At 42.5% G+C, this 26,224-nt stretch overlaps 1 protein-coding gene across 6 annotated transcripts in view; it reads left to right on the forward strand.

Annotated features, from left to right (window-relative positions):
* Positions 1-24,042, forward strand: part of LRRC8D (leucine rich repeat containing 8 VRAC subunit D) — an 86,874-nt gene extending 62,832 nt beyond the window's left edge. For 5 of the 6 annotated variants that reach the window (XM_075936450.1, XM_075936452.1, XM_075936451.1 and 2 more), the window contains one exon: positions 15,344-24,042. In XM_075936450.1, the coding sequence (XP_075792565.1) occupies positions 15,346-17,913 (2,568 nt within the window). In that variant the 5' untranslated portion in view covers positions 15,344-15,345 and the 3' untranslated portion in view covers positions 17,914-24,042. Of the gene's footprint in view, positions 1-1,349; positions 1,617-15,343 lie in introns of all 6 variants that reach the window. The other variant, XM_075936449.1, reaches the window with a different exon arrangement.
* Positions 24,043-26,224: the final 2,182 nt, after the last annotated feature.

Raw genomic sequence — 26,224 nt, forward strand, 5'->3', positions numbered from 1 at the left:
TGAGCAGGCAGCAGGCTGTATGTATGATGTTTACAGTCCATTGCTCTGGTCATCATAATGGTGAAATACGGATGGAGATGCCCACCCCCTGCAGAAATGTCAGTGTCAAATAGAGAGAAATAGCACATTTTGAAAACTGATGAAATATTTAAATATTGCCTGACTCTCAACCCACGTACATGGAATATAGACTGTCATAACCTTATATGATCATATAATATCCCCAGTCAGTTCAGGTTAAAGGAAGAGCAATCATGTTTAGGGAAGCCTATAAACAGCAACTTTTGCCAAATTCTGACCGTGCTGTGCGCACAAATCCATTCTGTATCTTTATTAATATTGCTGGTTGTGGCATGATAAAATTATTTGGAATAGGATGTGAACTATGGGTATATCTGTACTACAAACTGCTTATGGTAGTCTGTCATATACATACACTACATGTCACCTTAGCACAGGTATAAATAGTACATAGATGGTCTTTACAAAGGTAAAGACACACCTTTAGCTATGGACTCTTCACCGCTCACTGCATATCCACTGTCTACATTGCTATTTTTAGCCCTGTGATGTCCTGCTGGCTTGCCCAGTGTAGCTATAAACTGTAGTGTGGATGCAGCCTGCTTTTCAGCGTGTCAGTATATACCCTACATGCCACTGTCTGTGCTGTGCAGTGTAGAGATTGCCTATCCACAGTCTCAATATAGTCTAACTGAAGATAATGTTGAGCAGCTAATTACTGCGTAAGTTGTGAATGGTCATTCATAATTTCACTTGTGAATGTATTATTTAACTTGAAAGCAGTGCTACTTCTGTTCTCTCTGCTCAGATATTTTTCTCTTGTAAAAGGTGAGTTAAACTGGTACTCTTGTAAATGAGGGACATTTCAGCAATAGTCTGGGGCTGTGCATAGCTCTGGTGTATTGTCAGTCTTAATTTGCAGCACCTAGTATTCTTCTGGTCTAGGTGTGGTGCTGGTCCCTGAGATTGCCCTGACACAAATTAGGAAGACAGCACGCCTGTCCCTGGTATCAAAAGGTAGAGAAACACCAGTCTTGGAGATATCTTTGGTAAACATTAACTGTGCAGTTTGAGCATTGTGAATGTTTCATATTATAGATGAGCAGAAATTAAAAGCATCACATCAAATTTGTTTCCTAGTGACTGAGACTAGAATTTAATTCCAGATATGCAGAGGTGAAATGTTGGTACACTAGCCCATTGTGTGGCTTATTTCCACTAACAATGTCTGTTAATTGTGTGTGTGTTCTCCTTTCCGAGGTGGTGAGGCTCATACTGATTAAAAGCATGTATGGCTTTTAAAAACACTGACTTCTAACCTCCTACAGGTTGAAACTCTCTTAACCAGGACTCTCTGGCCAGACCATAGATGTTCCAGGACCAGAGAATCCCACTGGAGGTCTAGTGCCTAAGAGACCTGCAGGCTGGCAGGGCTTCAGGAGTCCCAAGCACAACTGTGGGAGCCCCAGGTGCGGCAGCAGGAACCCAGCGCAGAGGCCGAGGGCCTACCCAGAGTGGCAGCAGGAGCCAGGCTCTGCAGTGGGAACCTGGCACGTACGGGTGGCGGGGCTGCCTGGTGTGGCAGTGGAAGCCCGGTGAGAAGAGGTGGTGGGGTTGCCTGGTATAGCAGCAGGGGCAGGCAGGCCAGCTGGATCAGTGAGATTGGGGGAGCCAACTGGGAGGGCAGTAATCGGGCCACGGCAGGAAGGGACTGGCGGCTGGGGGGGCCAGGAATGACCTTCCTTGGTCCAGAAAAATCTGTCATATGGGATTGGTCAGGCCCCAAGGGTGCCGGACCAGGGAGGTCCAACCCGTAGTTAGATTGTAAGCTTTTTTTCTGTGCTTATATAGCACATTAGTGACCTTGTCTGTGGCTGGAGCTCCTAGGTGCTATCATAATACAATTAATAACATTTAGCAAAGACATGGGAGTCTGCAGTAAAGAGAGTGTTAAGTGTTTGTTTGTGTGTTTTAACAACTGCATCTGGAAATATTTTCTACTCCCTCCCCTCTCTGCACTTTATTATCCTCTCTATTGATTAGCTATTGGGTTTGTGCATGAATGAGAATAGTGAATCTGATTAGTATGAAACTAATGTTGAGAGTCCTGTTAATGAACCTCAATCTCTACCTTTTCCTTTGCTCTTCATGGCTCATTGTTTTGCTTCCTGCTCCTTAGGCTTTCAACTCCTACTCCTGTTCTTCAAAGCTTTTGCTGTCTTCCTACTCTGAGATTCCTTTTCCCACCCCCACTGTTTGGGCATCTTTTATGGCCCAACTGGGGATGGGAGAGGGCACACAGCAATTTCAACTGGAATACTATTTGAACCCCTGCCTCGTGTGCCTCTGGCTGGACAGCTCTCCCCATATGAAGGGGTCACCCTTTCAGATGTGTGCTGCTCATCTGGTTTGACATTTCTTTTGTTTGCTTCTGTGATCATGGAGAAGGCATGAGATCGGGACCATTACATAAAGGAACCTTTGCATATTTGAGAAACAGGCTCATAGGCATTCTCTGAATTGTTGTTCATAACGCAAAAAGAACACTGTCAAATAGTTTAAACTTAATGGGCCAAATCCTGAGAGGTGCTAAGCATCTGCAGGTCTAACTGAAGCCTGTTTTGGACCAGAATGAAGAGAAATGTTAGAAAACTTTTTTCCCTTTGGTCCCTGTAACTTTCCCCTCTGGTGTGAGAAACACAAGTTTGTACATGAAGTACAGAGAAGGTAACCAATTGCTTTCCAGGCTCAGTGAAAAGTAAACCAGCTTAAGGTGAAATGTAAATTAGATGTTTAGCATGGCATATTAATTATGCTTTTAACTAGTAAGAGACTTTAAAGTGGAATTTTTTATCTCAAAAGTGCTCCTTAAGCAAAATATTCCCTAAGGGTATGCCTGTACTAGTTTGAACTAGGGTGGCTAATGTAGTCATTCGAACTTGCAAACGAAGCCCAGGATTTAAATATCCCAGGCTTTATTTGCATGTTCCCGGGCGCCGCCATTTTTAAATGCCCCGTAGTTCGAACTACCTGCCCTACACGCAGCACGGGCTAGGTAGTTCAAATTAAAGCTCCTAATTCGAACTACCGTTACTCCTCGGTAGTTCGAATTAGGAGCTTTAATTCGAACTACCTAGCCTGTGCCGCGTGTAGCCGCGGGCAGGTAGTTCGAACTACGGGGCATTTAAAAATGGCGGCGCCCGGGAACATGCAAATAAAGCCCGGGATATTTAAATCCTGGGCTTCGTTTGCAAGTTCAAATGACTACATTAGCCACCCTAGTTCAAACTAGGGTGGCTAGTGCAGACATACCCTTATAGTGATTAACTAGAGTGAGTGAGTGGGATATGGTCTTATAATGTACTCTTAGGAGCATGAATAATTTTATTGCTCTAAACATCAGCAATATTGATTAAACCCACATCTATGTATGGTCTCAATACTTTCAAGCAGTTATTAATTAAATGGGTGGTATGCAGGGAAGCTAGAAGGTAAACAGGAAATTAGCAGGATCGAAAGAGACATTACAAAGTGTTATGTAACCAGAAAAGGCCTAGCTTTAAAGGACAGAGAATTTATGAGGGGGGGGGGGAAAGAGAGGGTTTTGTAGGATTTTTTTTTTTTTTTAACAAAAATATTGAGCAGTAGGCTGACATTGTTTATAAAACAGGAATCCCATTTTTGGCACAAGCTAAAGAAACTCAAAGTTTACATACCCAGCATACAAAGAATAATAGAAGAGGGTGGTTTAGTTTAGGATAGTCATTTATTGCCCCCTATTAGCATGTTTACTGCTGTTCAGAATGAGGAAGATAATGGCTTTGGGGCATTTTTATATAATCTAGCCCAGACCAGCATACTTTTCAGACCCAGTGATATGCTGGGAGACGATCTAGCCCTGTAGCTATGCAGTTACCTTTAATTGACTTAATAGGGTCTGGTTAATTAGTATGATTCTTTTTCTCTTCTTTAATCTTCAGGTACAAGCTGTAAAGGTGGTGTGGGATTGGGTAACAGTGTAATTTCCTCCTCTTTTAAGGCTAGATTGAAACTGTCATTCCTAATTTTTGAATTGCTCTTTGTTTTAGAAGTCTTTCTTCAACTTTTCTGAACCAATATTTTTCTTGCCCATGTGGCCCCAGTTGTTTTTTTTTAATTAGTATCTCATGCTTTATCGTATAGCAGGTCTCACAGAAGTGCCTGGCAGCTGTATAGAAATTTAAGATACTGTAGAATAATAACTTTAAAACATACTAAATTAAATGAATATAAAAGAATTCCATCTTTCCATCCTAATTTGTCTAGCCTGAAATGTCTAAGAAAATTATTCATAATGCTAAATTAAAAGACTAACGGAATTTTTTTTAAAATTAAACAAAACATATCCAAATCCTGTGAAATTTAAGTTCTAATGGCTCTTAAAGCTATGTCTGCACTGGGAAGGTTTGGCGGCAAATGTGCTGTTGACATTCAAAAGTCATCAAAAGTGAAAACTGGTCAAATCAGTTTTTCTGTCTCCCATTGTTGACATTTCATGGCTACATTGCTTTGCTCTTATCTGTCAACAATGTGGGTAAGTATTTCAGAGAGCAGTGTTATGGGAGGCAGAGCTGATCCAGGTGCCTTTTGGGATTCCCTCCTAGCTCTGTGAACTCTCCATGCTGAGGAATGTCAAAGGAGCACAACCCTCTCCAGCCCTCTCCTTGCAGCTTTAGAACAGGAGCATTCCAATGATTTGTTCTTTGTTCCCCAAAGAGAACAGTTCACTCAGCTGTCAGATACTTCCTGGAGATTTGAAAGGGTGTGCGTGTGCATGCCTGCTGGGCAGCAAAAATCACCAAACACTGAGCACAGGTACCCGGAGAGGCATTGTGGGATACTGGCAGAAGCCAGTTCTCTCTGACAAAACAAACAGCAGAGTCCACACTGGCTCTTTGTTACAATAAAGGGAGGGGGAAGACAAAAATCTTTCACAGGTGTGGAAGTTTTTTGTGGCCAAAATTGGGTAGTTTTCCTCAACAAAAGTTGCATTGTAATGTAAACGCTCTCACCGTTTTGTCGACACAATGTACCAGTGTAGACAAGGCCTTCAAAGGCAGAAAGAGGGAGTGACATCACAAGCAGCAAAAATCTCATCGCAGCTCTTGCACTAGAGAAAGAGAGTGAGGGCGAAAGAGAGAGTGTTTTGTTTGAATAGTTGCTTTCTGAGGGCTGTCAATGAAATTCCTGAGCTGTTAATCACATCTATCAGAGGCTGTGCTAATACTTACTTTTCAAAAACTAATTAAAGGGAATTTAATTGGGCAGGCAACACTATTTATGTAATAACTGTTACAATTGTTGATTTAACGAAGCCTGTAATTTAGATCAGTAGTATTATTATCTTTCTCTCTGTGCATCTGTAATTGCCAACAGTTCTCATTCTGCTCTGGTTGCTTTAACTGCAAGTAATTTCTTTGGTCTTTTAAAGTCACATATAAGAGAAAGCGAGACTTTCTGGAGAATATATTTTTAAATAAAAGTACAAGTACATATACTCAGACTAGGCTGGAGCTTTTAAGTACTAGTAAACTGCCCTGATGTCTACTTAGCGCTCTCTCTCTCTCTCTCTCTCTCTCTCTCTCTCTCTCTCTCTCTCTCTCTCTCTCTCTCTATATATATATATATATATATATATATATATATATTCAAAATGTTTTTCCTGCAGGGCGACAGAGTGATATCACGACATCATCAGTGTTGCTCCCCCACAGCCCGTGTTTAGCTCCAGACAGGGCATCTCACTAGCCACTCCAGGCAGCTCCTCTGCCCTTACATTGCTCCCCCACAGGGAGGTCATCATAGGGCATCATCAGATTCTGTCCCCACCCTCTGGCCCCAGCCACTTTCCTCACTGATCGGCCGTTTTTCCTGCAGCCCTACCAGCTACAGCCTTTACTGATGCAGTGCCATGTTTCTATCGCTGGTGCCCTGTGGCCCCAGCCGCCTTTCTTGCTGATTGGCCTCTTCTCCCCACAGCCCTACTAGTAGTTTGATTTCTCTGGGCTGTAATGCTGCTGGAGTGGCCTTGCCATTGGCTGGGGAGAGGGGGGGCCTGCTGCCCCCACAGCTGTCGTTTGGGCTCCACAGGCTGCAGACCTCACAATGCTCCCACCTCAGAGTGGCTCCTGCAAGTCCCCTTTGGCTTGTCTGCCCTCCCAAGCATTTTGGTGGGGAGGAGGGGAAGACCTTGGAAACAACCACATTCTCCTGAGACCCAATTCCCCCTGCCCCAGCTGCCTCCCAGCATACACCACATGTCCAGCCCCCACCCCCTTGTGCTTTCTGCTTCTCCTCCGGTTGGGCCTGCTCCTCCTGTGCCCAAACAGCTACAGAGCAGCAGGAGCCGCCCAAGCGTTCACTGCCCTCGGCTGCATCTTGCCACACACCCACCTACCTGCATCAACTGCTGCCAGATCTTGTGCTGGCACCAGAGCTGGGACCCCCCACGGACAGAGGCTGCTTCATGGCAGCCTCTCCTCCATTCCCCCCCCCCCCCGCCCCACACTGTTGCCTCTGATAGAGGCAGCAGTGAGGGGTGGTGGAGCAGGTGGAACCACACAGTGTTGGGGGGAACTGGCTTTTAGGCTGGCTCTCCCCAGCGCCGCCTTTCCTCTCCCGAGTAGTTGACCATCTGATAAGCTTAGGCCACAGAGCGGGAGTGTTGGTGAGAGTAGCGAGCAGGGGGCATAGCCCTCTAGTATAATATAATTTATTTTCAATTCTAGACTTCCAAGTCATCTTATAAAAACATAACATAAGAACATAAGATCAGCCGTACTGGGTCAGACCAAAGGTCCATCTAGCTCAGTAGCCTGTCTGCCCACAGTGGCCAGCACCAGGTGCCCCAGAAGGTGTGGACCAAAGACAATGATCAAGCGATTTGTCTTGTGCCATGTGACAAACAGAGGCCTGGGACACCATTCCTACCCCCTAGCTAATAGCCTTTTATGGACCTAACCTCCATGAATTTATCTAGCTTCTCTTTAAACTCTGTTATAGTTCTAGCCTTCACAGCCTCTTCTGACAAGGAGTTCCACAGGTTGACTATGCTCTGTGTGAAGAAGAACTTTCTTTCATTAGTTTTAAACCTGCTACCCATTAATTTCATTTGGTGTCCTCTAGTCCTTATATTATGGGAACTAATGAACAACTCTTCTTTATTCACCCTCTCCACACCATTCATGATTTTATAGACCTCTATCATATCCCCCCTCAGTCTCCTCTTTTCCAAACTGAAAAGTCCCAGTCGCTTTAGCCTCTTCTCATATGGGACCTGTTCCAAACCCCTGATCATTTTAGTTGCTCTTTTTTTAACCTTTTCTAATGCCAAAATATCTTTTTTGAGGTGAGGAGATCACATCTGTACACAGTACTCAAGATGTGGGCGTGCTATAGTTTTATTCAGGGGCAGTAAGATATTCTGTGTTTTATTTTCTATCCCTTTCTTAATAATTCCTAACATTCTAATGCCCTTTTTGACCGCCGCAGCACGCTGTGTGGACATTTTCAGAGAACCATCCACGATAACTCCAAGATCTGTTTCCTGATTTGTTGTAGCCAAATTAGCTCCCCTCATATTGTATGTATAGTTGGGGTTATTTTTTTCTAACGTGCATTACTTTACACTTATCCACATTAAACTTCATTTGCCATTTTGTTGCCCAATCACTCAGTTTGGTGAGATCTTTTTGAAGTTCTTCACAGTCTGCTTCTGTCTTGACTATCTTAAACACTTTAGTATCATCCGCAAACGTTACTAATCTTCATAATGAAAGGGGAGTTGGAGCACTTATGTTGCCTGTGCTTTGAAGATTTCTCCTAAGATTTGAGGAGGAGATGATAGCAAAACTGAGGTTCCTAACCAAGGTAACCATAATTTAGCTGAAGAAGAGAGAATTCTCACAAAATAGGGCTTTCTGAATTGGGACTTGGCACTGCTGATAAACAATGATACAAGGGGATAAAATTAGATCATCTTGACTCCTGTAGATTGGCTAAGTCAATTAGTATTTTGTTGAAAGGTTGAAGGGGGCTATTCATAAAAATGCAGGGTTTTCATGTAGATGTTTTACAAATGTATTCCTGTTATTTATGTAGTGTTAAACTGTCGTGTACCAATAGTGATAATTGAAATGTCTAGTTTTACATCAAAATTGAACTGACCCATATTGTCTTAAAATAAGTGTCTGGCCACTAAATTCTGCACTAGGAATTGAAAATCTTTTTTCTTTGGGAATCAGGAATTTTTTAGTTTCAGTCCTGAACTATTGTGTCAAAAAAGCAGTGCTTTGATTGGGAGACTGGAGGCCTATTTTACCTTTCAGTGCCATACAAGGGCTAAAAGCAGGTTGGTTTTTACCACATGAAATCTGGTTCTTGGCTTTTCAGTGGAATGGTATTATGTGTTCTCCACATTCCAAGGCACTAGTCTAGATAATATGTTGCCCTGGATCTTTGCACAGAACTCCCATTCACTTTAAGCCTGCTCAGTAGTTCTAGTGTTTATGACCCTAGTTTTGTAACTCTAGGCCACATATCCACATTTAAACTATAGTTTGTCCCCCAATGCAGAATGAGTTTGATATTCCTACATTATACTTATCAAAGTAGTTCAGTTTCTGCCTTCCCATTAAGCCTATCCCTATCCCCAAATGAAGATGAAAAATGGTTGTGAAAGAAAATGTTTTTCATTTGATGAGAGGGTATTACAGATTATAGAACAAAAAATATTTTAAATCTGTGCAAGTACTTAAAGCTGGCCTTTTTTAGTAGAAGAATCATAAGGGTGGGTTGTATTTGGCAAACTTGTCATGACTTCCTTTTAAGTCTCAAGTCTTCCAAGCTTTCAATATATGGAATATGAAAAATTAGTATTGAAATATGAAATTCAACTTTTATGGTTATTTGTTTGAAATTGAGTAGATAGACTTACTGTGAAGTATATTAAACGCACTTGCAGCTTGTTAGAATGTGGCTTATGAAGTGTGGGGTGTGTGTTTTTGTTTCTGTTTTTAATTGAGGATGCCTAAATATTTTAGAGGTGGGGGAAGAACAGCTTCTTTTAAGTTCATAGTTCAGACTGTTGGTCTTTCGTTTTATGATATATTGAATTGTAGATTGTAAAACTGTGCAGTTTTCCATGTTTCATAATTGCTGAAGTCTTTTGCAACAGCAGTTCTGTGGGTTCCAGAACCTTGAAAAAGACCTTTTCAGAAAGCTGAATGTGTTGTTCTTGTGTAAAGCTCTTCTTACATCACACTGGCTGCAGGCAACAGTAAGAGGATTACAGCAGCTATCAAGTTTACTGAAAGTTTTGTGCACAGGACAAAAGTCTGTAAAAGATTATTTAAAAACAACTTTTTGAACTGTTTGTTGTGTCTCTCTGTTTCACTCATTTCTCTCCCAGCCCACTTATGACTCTTCACTTAGTGATAGTGGCCAATTTACAGTGTTTGTACAAATGTGCTCATGGCAAAAGGCTTTCTAAACTGTGAAATTAAGCCCATAGTGGCAGTGATTTTAGCAACAGGCTCCCCTGAATTGAAAATGGCTTCTGCCAGCATTGACTATTTTCAGCATAGTAAGTCTATGTTTGCATAAGGAAGTTTTTTTGAGAAATGCTATTGTATTACCACCAATAGCAGAACACAGTGGTAGGAACGGTCGAAGAAACTGGCGGTTAGTTCTCTGACTGCTTCATCAGCTGACCATGCTCAGCATAGGTCTGTCTGACAATGGACAACCTACTAGTAGCTGTCAGTGGTCTGTCCTTGCTAGTTGTAGAACAATGCACTGCTATCGTGCATTGACAGAGAAATTTTATAAAAATGCTAGTGCAGACCAGACCTTGTAGAGAAAGTATCTGAGACCATCCAAGGTCTTGTTTCGAAGCCTCTTTGAAAGATCTGTATGGGAAAAAATATTCATATTCTTTTCCTCTCCTGCACTGGGTGGCATGGCAGTTGTGCCACATATGACCCCAGCCCTGGGAAGGATTGTTATATGTTTATCTACACAAATACAAATGACTACCATGCAGTGTCTGTTTCTGGTCCCATTGACATCAGTAAGAGTTTTGTCATTGATTTTTTTTCTGGAGCGGTAGGGGGCCTTACCAGCCTGGGAATGTAGTCATCTTAGGAGGAGGTTTCTCCCTTTGGAACCCCCAAAGTAATCATGTCCACAGGATTCCCTGGTTGATGGCATCAGTGAAGGCTAGCATCAGTCTGGAGGTACTAGGTCTTTAAGGAAATGACCTTGGGCATCCCATGGAGTTCTGAGGGGTCCACCAGGTTTCTGGGTGAACCCTACATCTTGTTTTGATGGGGGAGGGAAAGAAAGGAACACGGTGTCCTTGTCCCTCCCCCCTCCCCCCCCTACACAATCTCATGGAAGACTGCCTCTCTCAGAGCTGCCTCCTGTAATTTTTCCCCATGGGTGGGGTGAGCTGGACCATGGTCTTTGTATCAGGGCTGTAGTGTATGCACTTGTAGCAGCATGACTATGACACTTCCATTCTGGGTCTCTATTTTCAGGTGCCTATAGCTTTCTGACTAAAATTTAACTTTGGCTGAAAAGCCTCCTTCTTATTCCCTGCCTAAAGCTGAACTCAATAAAGGAACTTGGCCAAATAGAATATGGTCAGTTTTTGAGTTTTGCACTATTCAGTGTCTTAAAATACAGTCCTGCTATAGACTCTGTCCAAGCTTACTTGACATGTATGAAGAAATTTGGATTAGAAATGGGCTGTGCAAGTATACTTGTGACTGTACCCCCTGCTCAACAAATAACAAATGGAGGTGCCTGTTTGCACAGACCTGAACTGCCACACAGTTCTCTAGCTGGTCCATTCTAGCCTTTTCTGCTTTGCATTCTCCTAGTGTCCTGCCTGCCCATTCTCACCATTAGCTACTCCTTCTAATCCAGACTGGTTATTATTATTTATTATTAATTTTTTATTTTATTTTATTTTAGTTATTAATAGGAAATCTCTATTTGATGGGCAGTAAACTATTCTGTAATAGCGATAATCTGGGAATCCAAATTAAATTTACAGTTCCAGGTATCAGTGGATAAAAGTTAATGCAAAAAATAAGCCTTGCGAACCAATTTGTGTATAAACTGGTTTCCAGATAATTACCTTTTTATTTTCATTAACTGAAAAATATGAGATTCTATTTGTTTTCCAAAATAAGCATTTTAAATAATATAAATATCTCTCTGAAAAATAAATCAAACTATTGAACCACTTCTTTTCATTCCGAATTTTATATAGTAGTTGAAACATCAACATTGCTAAGATGTAAATTGATGGTACCTAAAGAAAAAGACCTGATAACAAGGACCTGATTTTAAAAAAGGACTGAAATGTATTGCTTTTTTTTTTAGCTCATTTGAATGAATAGGAAATGAGATGCTTTGCTACGTAGAATACTAGAACTGGAAGGGACCTCAAGAGGTCATCGAGTCCAGTCCCCTGCCCTCATGGCAGGACCAAGCACTGTCTAGAATAGATCATCTCTAATAGATGTCTGTCCAACCTGCTCTTAAATATCTCTGGTGATGGAGATTCCACAACCTCCCTAGGCAATTTATTCCAGTGTTTAACCACCCTGACTGTTAGGAAGTTTTTCCTAATGTCCAACCTAAACCTCCCTTGCTGCAATTTAAGCCCATTGCTTCTTGTCCTATCATCAGAGGCCAAGGAGAACAATTTTTCTCCCTCCTCCTTGTGACAGACACCCTTTTAGATACTTGAAAACAGCTATCATGTCTCCTCTCAGTCTTCTCTTTCCTAAACTAAACAAGCCCAATTCTTTTAGTCTTGCCTCATAGGTCATGTTTTCTAGACCTTTAATAAATTTTGTTCTTCTCTGAACCTTCTCCAGTTTCTCCACATCTTTCTTGAAATGTGGTGCCCAGAACTGGACAGCATACTCCAATTGAGGCCTAATCAACACAGAGCAGAATGACTTCTTATGTCTTGCTCACAGCATTTCTGTTAATGCATTCCAGAAGCATGATTGGGTTTTTTTTGCAACAGTGTCATACTGTTGAGTCATGTTTAACTTGTGATTCGTTATGACCTCTAGATCCCTTTCTGCAGTATTCCTTCCTAGATAGTCGCTTCCGATTCTATATGTGTGAAACTGATTGTTCCTTCCTAAGTGGGGTACTTTGTATTTGTCCTTATTAAACTTCATCATATTTACCTCAGACCATTTCTCCAGTTTGTCCAGATCATTTTGAATTTTGACTTATCCTGCAAAGCAGTGGTTCCCAACCTTTTTTATGCCGGGCACTGGCAAAAAGATTCACAAATTCTTGGTGGACCGGTGACATTTTATTTGCATATTTGCCTATTCATTATTTGTATATGAATATGCAAGTATGGAAATAAAATGTTGGTGGTCTGCCTAGCCCCTTTCTCAGAGTGCTTAATATCCTTTGACCCCCACTCCCACAACCTATTCCCTTTGACCCTTTTAACCTCTGACCCCTACAGCCCATGCCAACACCATGACCCCCACTCCCACAATCTATTCCCTTTGACCCTTTTAACCTCTGACCCCTACAGCCCATGCCAACACCATCACCAATCACCCCTTTTTCTCCCCCCACCCCACCGCACTCTCCAGAGTGAGGCTGCCCCTTGTAGGGAGCGTGGCTGTTACTGCCATGTAGGCAGGGACAGTGGCCCTCCTTTGTGCCCACTCCTACCCCAAGAGCATCTTGCAAACCCATGGGTGGGTGGGGGAGCGCGGAGCCCGGGCCATCCACCATTAAGGATGGGGGGAGGAGAGAGATGCCTTCTGCTCCGCCTCATTCTGCTGCTGCCTCAGCCCCAGCACTACTGCCAGCAAAAATGGCTGTGGGCGCCGGGGGGGAGGAGAGGGCGCCTACTGCTCTGTCTCCTGTTGCTGCTACTAGCAAAAGCAGCTGCATGGACAGAAGGAGAGGCAGTTGGTGGTGTGCCTGCCTCCCTCCTTCTTTGCACCCCCTCCCTCTCCACACGTGTCTTCCCTAAACACGGAGGGGAGAGGAGGGAGGGAGGCGCCTCCTCCTGCCACCTGAGCCCGCATGGCTGCCGGAGCTGAGCTGCCAGGAACAGCCGGCTTGAGCTCCAACAGCCACCGCAGTCTGGCAGCTACTGGTTCATGGCTCGGCAGTGGGCCACAGCCTGGAGGTTGGGAACCACTGCTTCGAAGCACTTGCAACCCCTCCCAGTTTGGTATCATCTGCAAACTTAATAATCGTACTCTCTATGCCAATATCTAAATCATCGATGAAGATATTGAACAGAATCTGTCCCAAAACAGACCCCTGCAGAACCCCACTTGTTACGCCCTTCCAGCATGATTGTGAATCGTTAACTACTCTCTGAGAATGGTAATCCAGCCAATTATGTACCCACCGTATAGTAGCCCCATCTAGGTTGTATTTCCCTAGTTTATTCATAAGAAGGTCATGTGAGACCATGTCAAATGCCTCACTAAAGTCTAGGTATAATATGTCACTGCTTCTCTCTTAGGGTGGGTCTGCACAGCAGGGCTTAACTCAAAATAAGCTACGCAAATTGAGCTACGTCAATTGCGTGGTTTATTTCAAAATTGGGAGCATCTACACCGCACTTATTTTAAAAATAGAGCACTCTTCATCTGACTTCCCTTACTCCTTGTACAATGAGGGTTACAGGAGTTGGAATAAAAAGTGCTCCAGCTTGACACTATTTTGACATTATTTTGAAATAACTGCTTGCTGTGTAGACGCAGACTAAATTATTTCAAAATAATGCTAGTCATTTAGAAATAATGTTGCTGTGTAGATGTACCCTTATCCACAAGGCTTGATATGCTATCAAAGAAAGCTATCAGATTGGTCTGACGTGATTTGTTCTTTACAAATCCATGCTGGCTGTTACCTATACCTTACTTTCTTCCAGATGTTTGCAGATGAATTCCTTAATTACTTGTTCCAGTATCTTCCCTGGTGCACAAGTTAAACTGGCTGGTCTGTAGTTTTCTGGGTTGTTCTTATTTCTCTTTTTATAGATGGGCACTATTATTTGCCCTTTTCCAGTCTTCTGGAATCTCTCCTGACTGCCATGATTTTTCAAAGATGATATCTAAAGGCTCAGATACCTCATCAGCTCCTTGAGTATTCTAGGATGCATTTCATCAGGCCCTGGTGACTTGAAGACATCTGACTTTTCTAAGTAATTTTTACCTTGTTCTTTTTTAATTTTAACTTCTAAACCTACCCCATTTCCACTAGCATTCATTGTTAGGCGTCCCATCACCATCAAACTTCTTGGTGAAAACTGAAACAAAGACATCATTAAGCATTTCTGTCATTTCCAGGTTTCCTGTTATTGTTTCTCCCTCTTCACTGAGCAGTGGGCCAACCCTATCCGTGGTCTTCCTATTGCTTCTAATAGTAGAATGTCTTCTCGTTAGCCTTTACGTGTCTCGCTAGATTTAGCTCATTTTGTGCCTTTGCCTTTCTAATCTTGCCCCTGCATACCTGTGTGGTTTGCTTATATTCATCCTTTGTAATTTGATCCAGTTTCTACCTTTTCTACAACTCCTTTGTGATTATCCCATTATTATCAGAGCTCTAAAAAGTACTATATTGGGCAGAGGGGTTAGCAGATTTTCTATTTTTTCTGTTTTAAAATATATTTTTAATTGACATAAATACATTGTCACATGTTCAGAGTGCACCTTTCATACACTTTTGCAGAAACTGATTTTTGCAAGATATATTCTGTGTTCTCTTCAGGTTTTTAAAATATACCAACAACAACACTCTGTGGTTCAGGTATTTATATCATACAGTGTAGACCTTTATTTCTTGTTGTGTTATGTAATAGTTTTCTCTCTCTCTCTCTCTCTCTCTCTCTCTCTCTCTCTCTCTCTCTCTCTCTCTCTCTCTCTCTCTCTCTCTCTCTCTCTCTCTCTCTCTCTCTCTCTCTCTCTCTCTATGTATATATATATATATATATATAATTTGATGGTAAGTAAATTTTTTTGGTTGTTTTTATTATTCTAAAGACACCTGATTATTGTATATACACTCTTGAAAGGATCCTGACTTACTTGCTTCCATTTAAGGGGTGGTGTACAATAGCGTGCAATTCAACACAATAGAAAGATCAGTAGAAAACATTTTTAGGTTTTATGTCGTATGATGATATGCTGTTGAGTAGAAAAAAATCATAGCTAGTCTGTCAACAACAAATGATAGTAACTTACATTTTGTTTTGTTTGTTTTGTTTCAGGAATGTTTACCCTTGCAGAAGTTGCATCGCTTAATGACATTCAGCCAACTTATCGCATCCTGAAACCATGGTGGGATGTATTTATGGATTATCTTGCTGTTGTTATGCTGATGGTTGCTATCTTTGCTGGAACCATGCAGCTAACCAAAGATCAGGTGGTCTGCTTGCCAGTGTTGCAGTCTGCTGTAAATTCAGGCATACAACCCAGTACATCAGGAAATGCTAATGATATACCAGGATCTGAAGCAACCACTGATCAAGATAAAGGAATGAAAATGAGAACAGTTTCCTTTGAAAATGCACCTACCATAACACCAGACACACCACTGAGCAGATCTACCTATTCTCAGTTGCAATCTACTGAATCAAATCAGGAACTGAAGAATGAGAAAAAGGATTCTTTAGGCCGAAAAACCAATTTGGATTATCAGCAATATGTATTTATTAACCAGATGTGTTATCATTTGGCTCTTCCTTGGTATTCAAAGTATTTTCCCTATCTTGCTCTCATACATACCATTATTTTAATGGTTAGTAGCAATTTTTGGTTTAAATATCCCAAAACTTGCTCAAAAATTGAACATTTTGTATCTATATTAGGAAAATGTTTTGAATCCCCTTGGACTACGAAAGCACTATCTGAAACAGCATGTGAGGACTCTGAGGAAAACAAACAGAGACTAACTGGTACCCAATCCCTTCCAAAGCACGTTTCCACTAGCAGTGACGAAGGAAGCCCAAGTGCTAGTACTCCTATGATTACTAAGTCTGGCTTTAAGTTTTCAGCTGAAAAGCCAGTTATTGAGGTTCCCAGCATGACTATTTTAGATAAAAAAGATGGAGAACAAGCCAAAGCCCTGTTTGAAAAAGTTAGAAAATTCCGTGCCCATGTGGAAGACAGTGACTTGATTTATAAACTCTATGTCGTCCAGACAGTCATCAAGACTGTCAAGTTCATATTTATTCTTTGCTACACGGCTAACTTTGTAAATGAGATTCGTTTTAAGCACACCTGCACTCCAGAAGTGGAGCATTTGATTGGCTATAAGAAATTTGAGTGCACACACAATATGGCTTATATGTTGAAAAAGTTGCTTATCAGCTACATTTCTCTCATTTGCGTGTATGGTTTTGTCTGTCTGTACACACTCTTCTGGTTGTTTAGAATACCCTTAAAAGAATATTCCTTTGAGAAGGTCAGAGAAGAGAGCAGCTTCAGTGATATTCCTGATGTCAAAAACGATTTTGCATTTCTTTTGCACATGGTAGATCAATACGACCAGTTGTACTCCAAACGCTTTGGTGTCTTCTTGTCAGAGGTAAGTGAAAACAAGCTGCGTGAAATTAGTTTAAACCATGAGTGGACATTTGAAAAGCTTCGGCAGCATGTCTCCCGCAATGCACAGGATAAACAAGAGCTTCATCTCTTCATGCTGTCAGGGGTCCCTGATGCAGTGTTTGACCTGACTGACCTGGATGTGCTGAAACTTGAGCTGATTCCTGAAGCAAAAATCCCAGCTAAAATCTCCCAGATGACCAACCTTCAAGAGCTTCATCTCTGCCACTGTCCTGCTAAGGTTGAGCAGACTGCTTTCAGCTTCCTCCGTGACAACTTGAGATGCCTTCATGTGAAATTCACAGATGTTGCAGAAATTCCTGCTTGGGTGTATTTGCTCAAAAATCTCCGTGAGTTATATTTGATAGGCAACTTGAATTCTGAAAACAATAAAATGATAGGGCTTGAATCTCTCAGAGAGTTAAGACACCTTAAAATTCTCCATGTGAAGAGCAATTTGACCAAAGTCCCCTCCAATATCACAGATGTGGCACCACATCTAACAAAACTGGTAATTCACAATGATGGCACCAAGCTTGTGGTACTGAACAGCCTTAAGAAAATGATGAATGTAGCTGAATTAGAACTACAGAACTGTGAACTGGAAAGAATTCCACATGCCATTTTCAGTCTAACTAATTTGCAGGATCTGGATTTAAAATCAAATAGCATACGCACAATTGAAGAAGTCATCAGCTTCCAGCATTTAAAAAGACTTACTTGCTTAAAGTTATGGCACAATAAAATAGTCAACATTCCTCCCTCCATTTCCCATGTAAAGAACTTGGAGTCACTTTATCTCTCCAATAACAAACTCGAATCCTTGCCAGTAGCAGTGTTCAGTTTACAGAAACTCAGATGCTTAGATGTAAACTATAACTCAATTGCGGTGATTCCAGTGGAAATCGGATTGCTTCAAAATCTGCAGCATTTGTATATCACAGGAAACAAAGTGGATATTTTGCCAAAACAGTTGTTTAAGTGTGTGAAATTAAGGACTTTGAGTCTGGGGCAAAACTGTATTACCTCGATCCCAGATAAAATTGGTCAGCTCTTGCAGCTAACTCACTTAGAACTGAAAGGAAACTGCTTAGATCGGCTACCAGCTACACTAGGGCAATGTCGGCTTCTCAGGAAAAGCGGCCTTGTTGTGGAAGATCACCTCTTTGACACATTGCCTTCAGAAGTTAAAGAAGTATTGAATCAAGACATTACCTTTGCTAATGGGATTTAAACACAGGTGTAATTCTCAAGTAGCTGACTTCCAAGCAGCAAATGCTAATGTACAAGTTACTACAAGATCATGAATTTTAGAAATACAAGAATCTTTGTAAGAAAGAGCTAGCAGGATGATAGGTGATGTAACTGAGTGTTCAGTGTTTGTAGCATTTTAAATGATTTCAATTTTTTTGAAAGAGAAAGTCCTTAATCTCAATTATTTTTCTTTTAAATTGTTTGTAACATGAATGCTGCCGCTTTTGAATGTTTACAAATTGCTTGCCTGCTTAAAGTAAATGATTGATTAAATTGATGACATTTTTCTTACTATATAACCTATTTTTAATGTCTGGACTTTATATTTTTTCCCAAATACTACTAAAGTGCTGCTTCTTTGTCCACAGTGCAATTTCTGTTGAGAAGTAAAGACCTTTCCCCATTCCAGAACTGATTTGTGTTGCCCGAGTGTGGTCCCAGACACTGCTAATCGGAGTGTTGATAAGATGGCCAAATGTAATTGGATTGGCCCTAGGGTCAGGTCATTTTGAATTGCTTTGCAGGGTGATGATGGAAAGTCTTCAGATAAGTTATTTTACTACTGCTGCTTTACTCCCCTACAGCGCTTTCCATCTAGGAATCTCACAGTGCTCCATAGCAGCGGTTCCCAACCGCCGGCCCAACAGCAGACCTCTAGCTCCCGGGCCATGGTGGCTCTGGGGGGCCAGGACTGAAGGAACACTGCTCTCACCGTGGCTCTTGGAAGAGGCGTGTCCTGCTCTGACTCTCAGCCAACCAGTGCTGGGCAGGGTCTCTTCCCGGCTGCAGAAGAGTGCTTCCCCCCCAAGGCCTTCTTACAGTTCAGGGAAGTCCTCTTCTGCAGCTGGGAGGAGATAAATAAATTGAGAAAAAACTGTCAGCAGAGTGTATTATTATCCAATTGACTTTGAATTGACTGAATCACTGCAGAAGTGTAAATTTAATCTGCAGAATCACCTACTGCAAAACGTGTTCACTTCAGTGCCATCTCTATGTAAATAATTACTGTGCTGGGAGAGCTGAATACAAATTAGTCTCATGTAATGATTAAATCAGTTCTCTGCTGGTGACTTGCTAGATGCTGAACTGTGCTACAGCTCAGCTAAAATCCAAGGACCTGATTCTTCAGATGCACCAATGATGGTGGAACTCCACTGACTTGAGTAGAGCTAGTCCTGATTCATGTCACTGTAAACAAGGCTATGTCTGCACTTGAGACTTTCTGCTGCTTTTGCATATCTGTGTTAAGTGATCTGCAACAAGTGTTGCATGAGCTGTTAGGACTCAGGACATTACCTAATTGATGAAGGTAGTTTTGTGTTATATCATTGCTGCCATCCAGGACAGTAGTATTTTGAAATAAGCATTCAGAATTCTGGTCAGGTACCCCATGATGCATTGCTCTGATTCTGTGCACAGTGCTTTCAGGGTGTTCCTTTTCTAACACAAGATACCAAGTGCCTTTAAACATTTCCCAGCATGCCCCCTGCCACAGAGGAGTTCTATCCTTGACAGGCAGCCACTTCCTCCTCCTCACCTTCAAGACTATTCCTCCAGCTCCAGATGAAGAGTTCAGTTTCAAGTCTCTCTTTTTCAGAAAGGCTCTTTTTCTTCTTCTTCAAGTGATGTTCCCATGGGTGCTCCATTGTTGGTGTTGGGCTTGTCCTGCACCGCAGATCGGAGATTTTTTTTTTCTAGCAGTGTCTAGTTGCGCTGTGCATGCGTGAGAGCGGTGCGTGCCGTTTGTGCCTTTGGCATTCACACATATGGCCTGACTCGCTTCAGTCCTTTGTTGACCATCCTCGGTCACAGATGGAGCTGTAATCCTCTCCTCCTCTTCAGTTCTCTGTAGATAGAAATTATAGACTCATAGACTTTAAGGTCAGAGGGACCATTATGATCATCTAGTCTGACCCCCTGCACAGTGCAGGCCACAGAATCTCACCCACCCCTCTTAGAATAATCCTCTCACCTATATCTCAGATATTGAAGCCTTCAAATACTTTGAAGACCACAAGATGCAGAGAATCCTCCAGCTGTGATCTGTACCCCATGCTACAGAGGAAGGCGAAAAACCTCCAGGGTCTCTGCCAATCTACCCTGGAGGAAAATTCCTTCCCGACCCCAAATATGGCGATCAGCTAAACCCTGAGCATGTGGGCAAGATTCACCAGCCAGACACCCTGAAAGTTCTCTATAGTAACTCCTATCATCCCTCCATTGACCTATTTCCCACTGATAATGAATGGTCAATTAGTTACCAAGATCATGTTATCTCATCAAACCATCCCCTTCATAAACCCATCTAGTTTAATCTTGAAACCAGATAGCTCTTTTGCCCCCACTACTTCCCTTGGAAGGCCGTTCCAGAACTTCACTCCTCTAATGGTTAGAAACCTTCGTCTAATGTCAAGTCTAAACTTCCTACTAACCAGCTTATATCCATTTGTTCTTGTGTCCACATTGGTATTAAACTTAAATAATTCCTCTCCCTCCCTGGTATTTATCCCTCTAATATATTTAAAGAGTGCGATCATGTCCCCCCTCAGCCTTCTTTTGGTTAAGGTAAACAAGCCAAGCTCCTTGAGTCTCCTTTTATAAGACAGGTTTTCCATTCCTCGGATCATCCTAGTGGCCCTTCTTTGTACCTGTTCCAGTTTGAATTCATCCTTCTTAAACATGGGGGACCAGAACTGCACAGTATTCCAAATGGGGTCTCACCAATGCCTTGTATAATGGCACTAACACCTCCTTATCTCTACTGGAAATACGTCGCCTAATACATCCCAAGACCGTATTAGCCTTTTTCATGGCCATGTCACAATGGCGGCTCATAGTCATCCTATAATCAACCAGGACTCCAAGGTCCTTCGCCTCCTCGGTTACTTCCAACTGATGTGTCCCCAGTTTATAACTAAAATTCTTGTTATTAATCCCTAAATGCATAACCTTACACTTCTCACTATTAAATTTCATCCTATTGCTATCACTCCAATTTACAAGATCATCCAGATCTTCCTGTGTGATATCCCGATCCTTTTCTGAATTGGCAATAGCTCCCAACTTTGTGTCATCTGCAAATTTTATCAGAACACTTCCACTTTTGGTGTCAAGGTCAGAGATAAAAAGATTAAATAAAATTGGCCCCAAAACTGATCCCTGAGGAACTCCGCTAGTAACCTTCCTCCAACCTGACAGTTCACCTTTCAGTATAACCCACTGTAGTCTCCCCTTTAACCAGTTGCTTATCCACCTCTCAACTTTCATATTAATCCCTATCTTTTCCAATTTAACCAATAATTCCCCATGTGATACTGTATCAAATGCCTTACAGTCGAGGTAGATTAGATCCACTGCATTTCCTTTATCTAAAAAATCTGTTACTTTCTCAAAAAAGGAAATCAGGTTGGTTTGGCACGATCTACCTTTTGTAAAACCATGTTGTAATTTGTCCCAATTGCCATTAGCCTCAATGTCTCTAACTACTTTCTCCTTCAAAATTTTTTCCAGGATCTTACATACTACAGATGTCAAATTAACAGGCCTATAGTTACCCGGGTCGCTTTTTTTCCCTTTCTTAAAAATCGGAACTATATTAGCAATTCTCCAGTCAAATGGTACAACCCCTGAGTTTAGAGATTTATTAAAAATTTTTGCTAATGGACTTGTAAGTTCATGTGCCAGTTCCTTTAATATTCTTGGATGAAGATTATCTGGGCCCCCCAATTTACTCCCATTAAGCTGTTCAAGTTTGGCTTTTACCTCGGATATCCTTAGTCCCATTTGTTATGTTACCATTATCCCTAAGCTCTTCATTAGCCTCATTAAAGACTGAAGCAAAGTATTTGTTTAGATATTGGGCCATTCCTAGATTATCCTTAACCTCCACTCCATCCTTAGTAATTAGCGGTCCTACTTCTTCTTTTTTTCTTTTTTTCCTATTTATATGACTATAAAACCTTTTACTATTGGTTTTAATTCCCTTGGCAAGGTCCAACTCTACCTGACTTTTAGCCTTTCTCACTTTGTCCCTACATGCTCTAACCTCAATAAGGTAGCTTTCTTTACTGATCCCTCCCATTTTCCACTCCTTATATGCTTTCTGCTTTTTCTTAATCACCTCTCTGAGATGCTTGCTCATCCAGCTTGGTCTAACACACCTGCCTGTAAATTTTTTCCCTTTTCTTGGGATACAGGCTTCTGATAGCTTCTGCAACTTTAACTTAAAATAATTCTAGGCCGCCTCCACCTCAAGATCCATAATTTCTTTAGTCCAATCAACTTCCCTAACTAATTTCCTTAATTTATTAAAGTTAGCCCTTTTGAAATCAAAAACCCTAGTCTCAGATTTATTTTTGTTTATCCTTCCATTTAATTTGAACTGAATTAGCTCATGATCACTCGAGCCAAGGTTGTCCCCTACGACCAATTCATCTATGAGGTCCTCGCTACTCACCAAAACCAAATCTAAAATAGCATCCCCCCTTGTTGGTTCAGCAACTACTTGATGAAGGAATTCATCAGCTATCACATCTAGGAAAATCTGAGCCCTATTATTATTACTAGCACTTGTTCTCCAGTCCATATCTGGAAAATTGAAATCTCCCATGATCACACAGTTTCCATGAGTATTTACTTAATTAAAAACATTAAAGAGATCTCCATCCATATCCAAATTGGATCCTGGTGGTCTATAACACACCCCAAGCACTATCCCAGGGGAGGATCTGATGTGATCTGATCTTTCCCAATGTGATTTTTGCCCAAACAGCCTCTGTCTTCTCCATGCCATCACTTTTTATTTCTTTACAGTCTACCTCATCTTTGATTTACAATGCGACTCTACCACCTTTACCCTTATTTCTGTCTTTCCTAAACAGCACATACCCTTCAATACCTGTACTCCAGTCATGCCTAGTATTCCACCATGTTTCTGTTATTCCTATAATATCTGGTTTCACTTCCTGGACCAATAGCTCTAGTTTCTCCTTTTTGTTACCTAGGCTCCTCGCATTGGTGTACAAACATCTTAATTTTTGCTGTTTGGCCTCATTCACATTCTTTACCCAATTTGGCACGGACATTGTACCTCCAATATGACCTATTTAGACTAGTATCCACCCTACCCTTCCTCATGTACATTCTCCTACCCCCAGCTATATCCTTTCTTACTTCGTTTTCCTCCCTCTCAGTGTTAAAATCCAGCATAGAGATTACCTGGACATCTCCCAACCGTCTCCCCCAAATTCCTAGTTTAAAGCTCTCTTAATCAGTTGAGCCAGCCTCCATCCTAGAAGTCTATTTCCCTCCCTACTTAGGTGAAGTCCATCCCTAGAGAACAGTCCTCGGTCCATAAATGCCTCCCAGTGACCATACATCCCAAAGCCCTCCTTATAGCACCACTGCCTAAGCCATCTATTGATCATCATAAACCTGTCACATCTTAGTTGCCCTTCTCTAGGAACAGGCAGAATCCCACTAAAGATCACCTGAGCCTCAATTTCCTTGAGCGTCCTCTCCAGCCTAGCATAGTCTCCCTTAATTTGTTCCAGCGAGAATCTAGCCGTATCATTTGTTCCTACATGAAGGATGATCAATGGATTCCTTCCTGCTCCCTTAATAATCCTCTTCAACCTCAGTTCCACATCCTGTATCTTAGCACCTGGCAGACAGCACACCCTTCTATTCTCTGGATCAGCTCTGGTTACTGGCCTATCTATTCTTCTCAATAAGGAGTCCCCAATCACATAGACCTGCCTTTTCCTAGTGACAGTGCGATTCTCTGGTCTATCTCTTGGTTCCTCTGGCTGCAAGTCCTTGCTATTCCTATTTTCCCTTGTAATCCTCTTTAACCCATCCTGTATCCTCCTAATGTTCATTATTGGTGTTGTTTCCATTAACTCTTCCCCTTTATCTATGGGACTAGCCACTCTTCTCTTTTTCCTTACCCTTCTATCTTCATTATCTACCTGCTGTACCCCTTCTTCATTCTCCAGCTCCACATACCTGTTCTTGAGCTCTATTTTTCCTTCACTGACCCATCTTTTCCTCCGCCTGGTTCTCTGAGTCATATGCTTCCACTGTCCATTTTCTTCGCTCAGCAGTCCCCCCTTTGAGGCCCTTGGTCCTGCTTCCATCTGCATATTTAAGCTTTCCCCTTCAGCCACGTCATGCCTTTGCCCCATCATCTGCTCAAACCCCCTTCTAAACTCAACCAGAGTTTCCACCTGCATCTCCAGTCCTCGGATCTTTTCTTCCATCAGCTCTATCAGGCGGCACTTCGTGCAAACAAAACCACAGCTACCACATCCAATCATCCTCCTTGTGTTCTTTACTACTTGGGCCATTGCCACTACTGCCTCTGTGTTTTATCTACTTTCTCACCAAAATCCTGTTAGTCCGGTGAACACAAAAACAGACCAAAACACCCCCTCCACAGCAAAAACAAACCCCAATCAAGTTCCAATATCCAAACTCCCACTCAAACTCCCCTGTTTACAGCTCTGTTTGCTGGCTCCTGTGCTGCTGCAGCTATCTATGCCGCTGCCTGACTAGAAGGCTACCTTTATAGGACCCCTAATCAAGTAAATTGACTTGTAATTAGTTAAAACTGTTAGTTCTTTCTCAATTTTATAGTTCGTATTAGTTTAAAAAAAAAAGGTTTTCATTTCATAGTTGCTGTTAATAGTTAAGGCATAGCCCCTGAGGGGCAGTGCGCCGCCAGCCGCGAAGGTTGCGGTCTTCAGGCCTCTACTTAGTTTAAAAAAAAAAAAAGAGAAAGAGAGAGAATACTAAAAGAGCAGAGAAGACAAGCAGGACACACTGACCATCCTTGAAAAACTTAGGGTATGTCTACACTGCAAAGTTAATTCGAAATAACAGCCATTATTTTGAATTAATTTTAATGTCTATACATGCAAACCGCTATTTCGAATTTAATTCGAAATAGTGAGCCCTTAATTCGAATTTGGTAAACCTCATTCTACAAGGAGTAATACCAAATTTGAAATAGCTATTTCAAATTAAGTGCTGTGTAGACATTTAATTCGAAATAGGGGGTCTCCAGCCCTTCCCAGGGAGCCCTGGTGGCCACTCTGGGCACAACCAGAAAAACTTACTCTCCTCTCCACTAGCCCCGGAGCCATTAAAGGGGTAGACCCTGGCCACAGTGCCTGTGCCAGGTCCAAGCCTGCCAGCCCAGAGCTAGCAGTGGCCACCAGGGCCCCTAACTCAGTGGCCCCAAAACATGGCCAGCAAGCCACTGGCAGCCAGCCCTCCACCACTCCCCAGAAGCAGTCTGCCAGCTCCCAGGAGCCTGATGGGCTGGAGAAGGTAGGCGCCTTCCTGGTTCAGGGTGGAGAACATGGGATCTTACTCAGGTTGTGGGGGGATGCCCCCAACGTCCATGATCTCCACACTAGACGGAAGAACGCAGCCGTCTATGGCAGGATAGCTGCCAGCCTGACCACCAAAGGCCACGTGCGAACCCAGGAGCAGGTTAGCATGAAAGTCAAGTTGGTCCGGCGAAACCCCCAACTCTGAGCATCCCCTCCCCCATCTTCCCCTTGCTTCCCCCTTCCAGCTCCCTTCTCTCAGGTTTCCCCCTCCCCTCTCCCACCTTCTCTCTTCCCTTCTCCCACCTCCTTTTCCCAGTCTCCCCAAAGGTTCATCCTCCCCCTCCACCTCCAATTTTGTTCAATAAACCAAGTTTCTATTTTTGAACATATGTGTCTTTTATTTGACATCAGGAAGGGGGGCTAGGGAGGGGTAAGTGGAAGGATGTGAGGGAGGAATGGGGCACGAGCCCCTGGTGCGGTGGCTTTGAGGGCTCCTCGTGGTGGACGCTCTCCCTCAGGACCTCCTGGATCCTGACAGCCCCCTGATGGACCTCCCGGATGGCAACCTGCAGCAAGTGCAGCTGGGCTGATGGCAATGACCCCATGAGACGCACCGGTGTGCCCAGGGGCAGCTCTGGCTCCATGTGGCCGAGTGCTGTGGTGTCCTGAGTTTGGGCACTCGGGCTCTCCAAGACAGGACTGCTTTGCTGTCCCTCATGAAGGTAGACAAGCAAGGGGGGAACCCTGAGAACTGTCTGTCCGGGATGGGGGTAGGGTCCCTTTAAGCACGGAGCTCAGTTAGCCTCAGGCAGCAGCCCCACATACTAAGTCCTAACCTGATGCCCTGCCGGTACTGGTTCCGGCTAGTCTTAACTTCGGTTCAGGGTCCACTCAGTGTGGACGTGCTATTTCAAAATAGCAAAATGCTATTTCAAAATAGTTTTTGTGTATAGA

The sequence above is a fragment of the Pelodiscus sinensis genome, chromosome 9, assembly GCF_049634645.1.
Source record: "Pelodiscus sinensis isolate JC-2024 chromosome 9, ASM4963464v1, whole genome shotgun sequence".
Lineage (NCBI taxonomy): Eukaryota > Metazoa > Chordata > Testudines > Trionychidae > Pelodiscus > Pelodiscus sinensis.